General features: G+C 35.8%; 2 protein-coding genes across 2 annotated transcripts in view; one reads left to right on the top strand and one right to left on the bottom strand.

Moving 5' to 3' along the window:
- Positions 1-804: 804 nt before the first annotated feature.
- LOC103784844 (uncharacterized) lies at positions 805-6,059 on the bottom strand. The gene has a single exon (XM_034967932.3). It carries the CDS (start codon positions 6,021-6,023, stop codon positions 5,448-5,450), a length of 576 nt encoding a protein of 191 aa, XP_034823823.1. The 5' UTR covers positions 6,024-6,059; the 3' UTR covers positions 805-5,447.
- ZNF462 (zinc finger protein 462) overlaps positions 5,657-6,095 on the top strand; it is a 153,603-nt gene continuing 153,164 nt past the window's right edge. The window contains exon 1 of the mRNA XM_008963287.5: positions 5,657-5,716. The gene's annotated coding sequence lies outside the window, so the exon portion shown is untranslated. The remainder of the gene's footprint in view (positions 5,717-6,095) is intronic.

The raw sequence follows: 6,095 nt of genomic DNA, 5'->3' as shown, positions 1-6,095 counted from the left end.
CATAAACATCAGAAAGATGCTAAAAATAAACCTGTTCTGCCTTCTAGATACTTAAAAAAACAACCAATGAGTAACTTTTTTGAAACACTGTTATTAGTAATGCGCTGAGAAATCAAACCACAACCTAGTGGACAGGAGAGTATGTGTAGATTTCATGTAATGGTGAAAGGGCAAATAACATGAAATCTACAAGGCATCAGTCATGGGCTGGTAGTCTGCAGATGCAAAGTCAACTTTGTGCTAGCATACTGCATACTGGATACCCTGAATTCTGAGTGAAGGCTGTTTGGGAAATCAAATGGATATATCACCAAGAATTTCAAGGTGTGTGTGTGTGTGTGTGTTTAAATAATGATTAACAAAACCTCACAATTAACATTATAAGTTAGAAAAGCATTTGATTTGGTCAGTCTTATGATATGGAAGAAATTTTATGCTGGCAAAATTTATTTGCAAGCTCTGAACTTTTCCTAATTGCAAAAGTGATATATTCATTGTAGAAAAGCTTAAAAATCTGAAAAGCCAGAGTGAAAAAAATGTATAATGTATACATAATTACTTTGCTAGAAAAAATGACATTACCTGGAAAAAATTACTATTAACACTTTGATTATACTTGTCTGATTATTTTTCAGTGCCTAGCCACACACACACACATACACACACACACACACACACACACACATACAAATATGGGATAATACTATATACATTGTTTTGAAATCTGTTTTTTTGGTTATCAAAAAATCATTTAAATATTTCAGTGTCATTTGACATTTCCTACAGAATTTGATAGGCATACAACTTTCTATCACATAAATGGATATAACTTCTTTGATCACTTGCTGTTAGATATCAATGCTACAATGAGTCTCTTTATACAGAAAATTTTGATGACAGTCATGAATATTTCTTTAAATCAATTTCCAAAAGTTAAATTCCTGGGTAAAAGACTTTTAATATATCTGGAAAGAATAAAACTTTTCATAGTTCCAGTCTCACCAGTAGAGAATTATAGGGTCTATTTTTTCATATTCTCAACAACTGGGAATTATATATGCTCTTAACAACTGGGAAATCACACACACTCACAAACATTCAGTATGTGGTCATCCCTTGGTATCCAAAGGATATCAGTTCCAGGACCCCCATGGATGCTCAAGTCTCTTATACACTATGGCATAATATTTGCATATAATCTACATACCTTTTCTGATATACTTTAAATCATCTCTAGATTACTTATAATAGTTAATACAATGTAAATGCTATGTTGAACTTTTTTCATATTGGCCATTAGTAATTTTCTTTTGCTAATATTTGGTAATATTTTTCAACTGTAGTGGAATGACAGATTTCAAAATGTAACAGTAAGAATTAAGAGACCTGGATTTTAGTCTTTATACCATTAGCATTGGAAGACCTTAGGTTAAATCATTCAATCTCTTTGGTCCTAAATTTTCTTTTCTATATAAAATATATTTAAAATGCCCACTCAAACCTTCTTCCTGTGTTATCTGTGAAGGGAAAAATATCTGTGTGAAAAGGTTATTGTACCACTATTTCATTAGCAGTATTAATATGTTCCTTGAGACACATTTACAATTACCAGTCTTACACAAAGTAGGTTTTATCATTTAACTTTAAAATGCTTTTAAATACTTAAAAAGATAATTGATAATTCAGTCCAAACAAAGCAGTTGACTCCATAGCATATATATATATAAACATCATTATATAGCTATATAACTTACATAGCTTATCTATACCTTCTAAATTTTCCAAATTTTTTCTAATCAGAAGTCAACTTGCTGTTCACATGCTGGTATATTTTCATTCAAGGTGATTTTGGGGGTATACAATTTGAAAAAAGTAATTCATGATCATAATTTTGTATCCAGGTCTTTTACCTAATATTGGACCATTTTTCTATTTAATTGCAAATTCTCAAACAATTAAAGCTACTTAATGTGTCATAATGGGAATAGATTATTATCTACCTAACTAGTCCTCTTATCTTAATCACTTATTTTTGATTACTTACTTTATCATTTCTTATATATATATATATTTTTTTTTCATTTCTGTTAAGGTAGATTCTAAGCATAGGAATTAAGGGCACTAAAGTGTGAACATTTAAAGACTTTAAATGTATATTGTTAAATTGCTCTAAAAAAGATTCATGCTAATTTTTATTCCCTATTAAGAATATACAAAGGAATGACTTAATTTGGAGATATACTAACCACTACTATGCCACATAATTTTTTCTGTAAAATTTTTTAAATTATAAAGGTGATTCATGTTTGTACACACACACACAAACACAAATTGTAACAACACTTTCCTCCCCATCTTTCTCACTCCTTACCATTAGCATACAGTTTAGCAAGTATACTATCAGACATTTTTTACTCCAAAAATCTTTCTTTCAATTTTGATAACAGTGTATGTATTTTGATATGCATTGAAAATGTATAAATAGCCCATCAGAGCTGTGATTTGTGAATATTATTGCTTATGATGAAGTTAAAAAATTTTTAAAGTTGACTTTAAAAATGTATATTAATTAAATAACAGGACCAAGTTACGTGAAAATATATCCCCCCAAAAAAAGAAAAAGAATAAGAAGAAATCTTGAATATGATATGAGAATGATAACTTTGGAGAAACTACCATTGAAGTGTAGACTATAGGGCTGACTGCTCCTTACCAGCTCTGCGTTCCTGAATAAATCACTTCCTTTCTCTAAGCTTCAGATAGAGAACAAATAGTAAGAACCTGGAAATGCTGGTCTTTCTGCTGGAAGTGATGCTTCAACAAATGGGCAATCTTTCACTTGAGTCTTGTCTTCAGAATTTGGTTAATCTAACCCTAGTTGATCTAAGGTTGTTATTTTGCACTTTTAAAAAGATTGGCTAGGCGAGGTGCCTCAGGCCTGTAATCCTAGCACTTTGGGAGGCTGACGTGGGCGGATCACTTGAGGTTGGGAGTTTGGGACTAGCCTGGCCAACATAGTGAAACCCCGTCTCTACTAAAAATACAAAAACTAGCTGGGTGTGGTGGTGCATGTCTGTAGTCCCAGCTACTTGGGAGGCTGAGGCAGGAGAATCCTTGAACCCGGGAGGTAGAGGTTACAGTCAGCCAAGATAGCACCACTGCACTCCAGCTGGGGCGACAGAGCAAGACTCCATCTAAAATAAAATAAAATAAAATAAAATATCTCTTTGAGGGAGAATTTCATGTTAAATTATGAGTTAAGCCAACACATTGGCTTTACAACGAACTCCAAAAATTTTATTTTGACAAAATATTACTCCTTAATAGCTTCATTGTGAGAACAGAAATATTCAAATTAATTATAGTTTCATCATAGGCCAAATCCTGGTATTGCTTTTGAGTAAAAAATCTGAAGTTTTATATCCAAGTAATGTTATATAGAAGCTAGTGGTTGATCATGCATCAAAAATTTGACTCATTTCAGTTATTCATCTTCGTATCCCTAGTACTCAGTTCTGAGATGGCATAATACAGATGCTAAACAAATACTCAATGATTGAATGAAATTACGCATTACATATTACAATAACTAGTTTGATAGAACTGTAAATTTAACTACTACCTATGGAAGAAAGACTTTCTTTTGAATTTTAGAATATCACTATCGAAACATCTTTGGTATCCAAAGGCATATATACAAAGATTCATATGGAGTAAGTTTAATATAAGTTATTGCAGTGTCTCTTCCTTTGAAAGCTGTTCAGAATCATGAATCATCCACCTTTGTCTTCTGTTAGTCACTTTTCCCTAGGCATGGACACTAGTTACCTAGTTATATATGTTTAAATATGGGTTTATGACAATATATTGATTTTTCTGTAAGAAATTAGAAAGAAGGTGTGCTAGTGACTTCACTTTTTTGATATTTGGAAGGTCCATAATTATCCAATTTGAAGTTTTAAGAAAAACTTTTTGAAGACTGAGTAATTTCCAACGAGTAAAGATCACAAGAATTCAAAATAGATAACTCATTGAAAAATCACAAGCAAACTCAACTAGTAAAAAGACTACATTGCATTGCATAGAAAGGAAGTTTCACATAGGCAGGGAAATACCACAAAGAGATGTGTAAAATGTGGTTAAAAAGCCATATTGTATTCACCTACTCTTTCTTTTGCTAAAATCATCAACTTGAATAGTTTTCCAGCTGGAATTTAGAAAACGGGGCTATCAACTGGATTTTTTTTTTTTTTTTTTTGTATAGCTTTCAGGAAGCAGGAAGACTTTTCTCTTTTTAAATGATAGAACATAAATACTGAAACAATGACATTAGAACATCTATCCATTCTTGTTTCGGTGGAAATTCTATCTAATCAGCTTCTGGACCGACTGTTCGTTTTTCCATGATCTCTTCCTGCAGGTTTGCTAGAAGTCCCTTTCCCCCCATAAACACCTTCCTTTGGGAGATTTGGGTGCCTTCCTTTTTTAAGGTTTTAAAAACTAAAATGATTTATAGACTATCCGTATCCTGTTAAGAGTTGGGCAAGTGAATGGATCATATTTGCGTGGGTCACTCTGATTATAGGACTTCACTGTTTCTTGAACTAAAAATACAAGATTTATTATTCTATTAATGCTCATAAAGTCACTCTTTTGATGAGCCATAACTTCTCTTTATGAGGAGTGTGTATGCCAGTCACCTATGATAAGGGAGAAGAAAGTCCAGACTTCTAACATATTCACTCACATTCCCTGCAACATTAACAGTCTTGAAACCCTATATGACTCCAGGGGATAATGCCACAGGATAAAGTAACAAAAGGTAAATTTCAAGGAGTCAGGATGTCCCCGTGAGACTTCCCTCACAACGTTGGCTGTGTAGGAAACCAAATTTTTTGTATTTTAATTAACAAATTTAAACATTAACCCTCCTAATGGAGAAGATAACCCACCAACTAGCCTGGTATTATCTTTGTGACTATTCTTAGGGAACGAAATAGCAGGAGGTGTGAACTTTCTCCTGTTTATCTTAATGGTCTGCTAATGGCAAAGCATAATTAGTTACTTAAATGCCACGTTTACTAAGGTTTTTACGAAAATCTTCAGCCACGGCGCTTTCCTTGACTGACCCAGCTTCTATTTATACAGTTTTATCATTTGAAAAATTGTCCCAAATAAAAACAAGAAAAAAAAAAGCCCATTCCCCTTATGTTTAACCTCTTTCAATTATTTTCATTGGAGAGTTAAAGCGTTTGTGACTTCTAAAAAGTCGAAAAGATTACGTGTATGGCATCATTAATTGAATTTGTATCGTCCCCACATTCAAGAAGCAAGAGAGTTTTGCGATAGTTCGCTTCACAGCTTCAGGAAGTCAATTTGCTTCTAAACCAGAAGACCGAGTGTGTCTTCTCAAGACCATCGTGTGGTGCCGTATTTGGGATGGAAACTTAACCATTGTACCTTTCCCCCATGCACCCACACCAGAAGCCTGAAAGCCACCATCTCCCCGTCGGTCTCTGGATCTCCTCGCTGCCTTTGTCCCTTCTAGACGTGGAGGCTTGGAGAGGAGGTTTGGTTTCCAAGGATTGGAGCGCTGTGAAGGGCGGGGCTACTCCAAGTCCATCTCCCCTTTTTGTCCTCTTCTCCCGGGACGGGAGGGTGGAGCCAGGTCCCCCCGCGGCCGGTTCGGGAGCTTTCTCTATCTCGGTCGCTCGAGGTGAGTGTGAAAGGGCGGCAGCCCGTTTAATTGCAGCGCAGGTTAATTTCTTGAGTTCACCGCAGTCGGTCCGCCAGCCGCTTCCCCGGTCTTTGCCAAGTGGGTTTACGAGGTCTGAGGCGTGTTGCGGCGCGCTCACGTTCTCGCAAAAGGCTCCTCCCCAGGGCTCAATTCCCCGACTGCGGGAAGCCCTTTGGTGCCCCAGGAGCCTTGGAAACCCAAGGTTTCCTCTGACCTCGTCGCTCCTTTCTCCCTCCCCACCGCCTGGTTCCCTACGTCCCTGCCCCCAGGGAAGGACGGCCCCCATCTTAGGACTTACGACCCAAGCCAACCCAGAGGGTACCTTCACGTCGATGAAGATTTTATCGCAGCCTCCAAA

The sequence above is a fragment of the Pan paniscus genome, chromosome 11 (genome assembly GCF_029289425.2).
Source record: "Pan paniscus chromosome 11, NHGRI_mPanPan1-v2.0_pri, whole genome shotgun sequence".
Classification (NCBI taxonomy): domain Eukaryota; kingdom Metazoa; phylum Chordata; class Mammalia; order Primates; family Hominidae; genus Pan; species Pan paniscus.
This window is presented reverse-complemented; position numbering and strand designations above follow the sequence as displayed.

Excerpts from the sequence above, each read along its gene's own strand:
- LOC103784844 (XM_034967932.3), bottom strand. The coding sequence starts at position 6,023 with ATGGGGGCCGTCCTTCCCTGGGGGCAGGGACGTAGGGAACCAGGCGGT.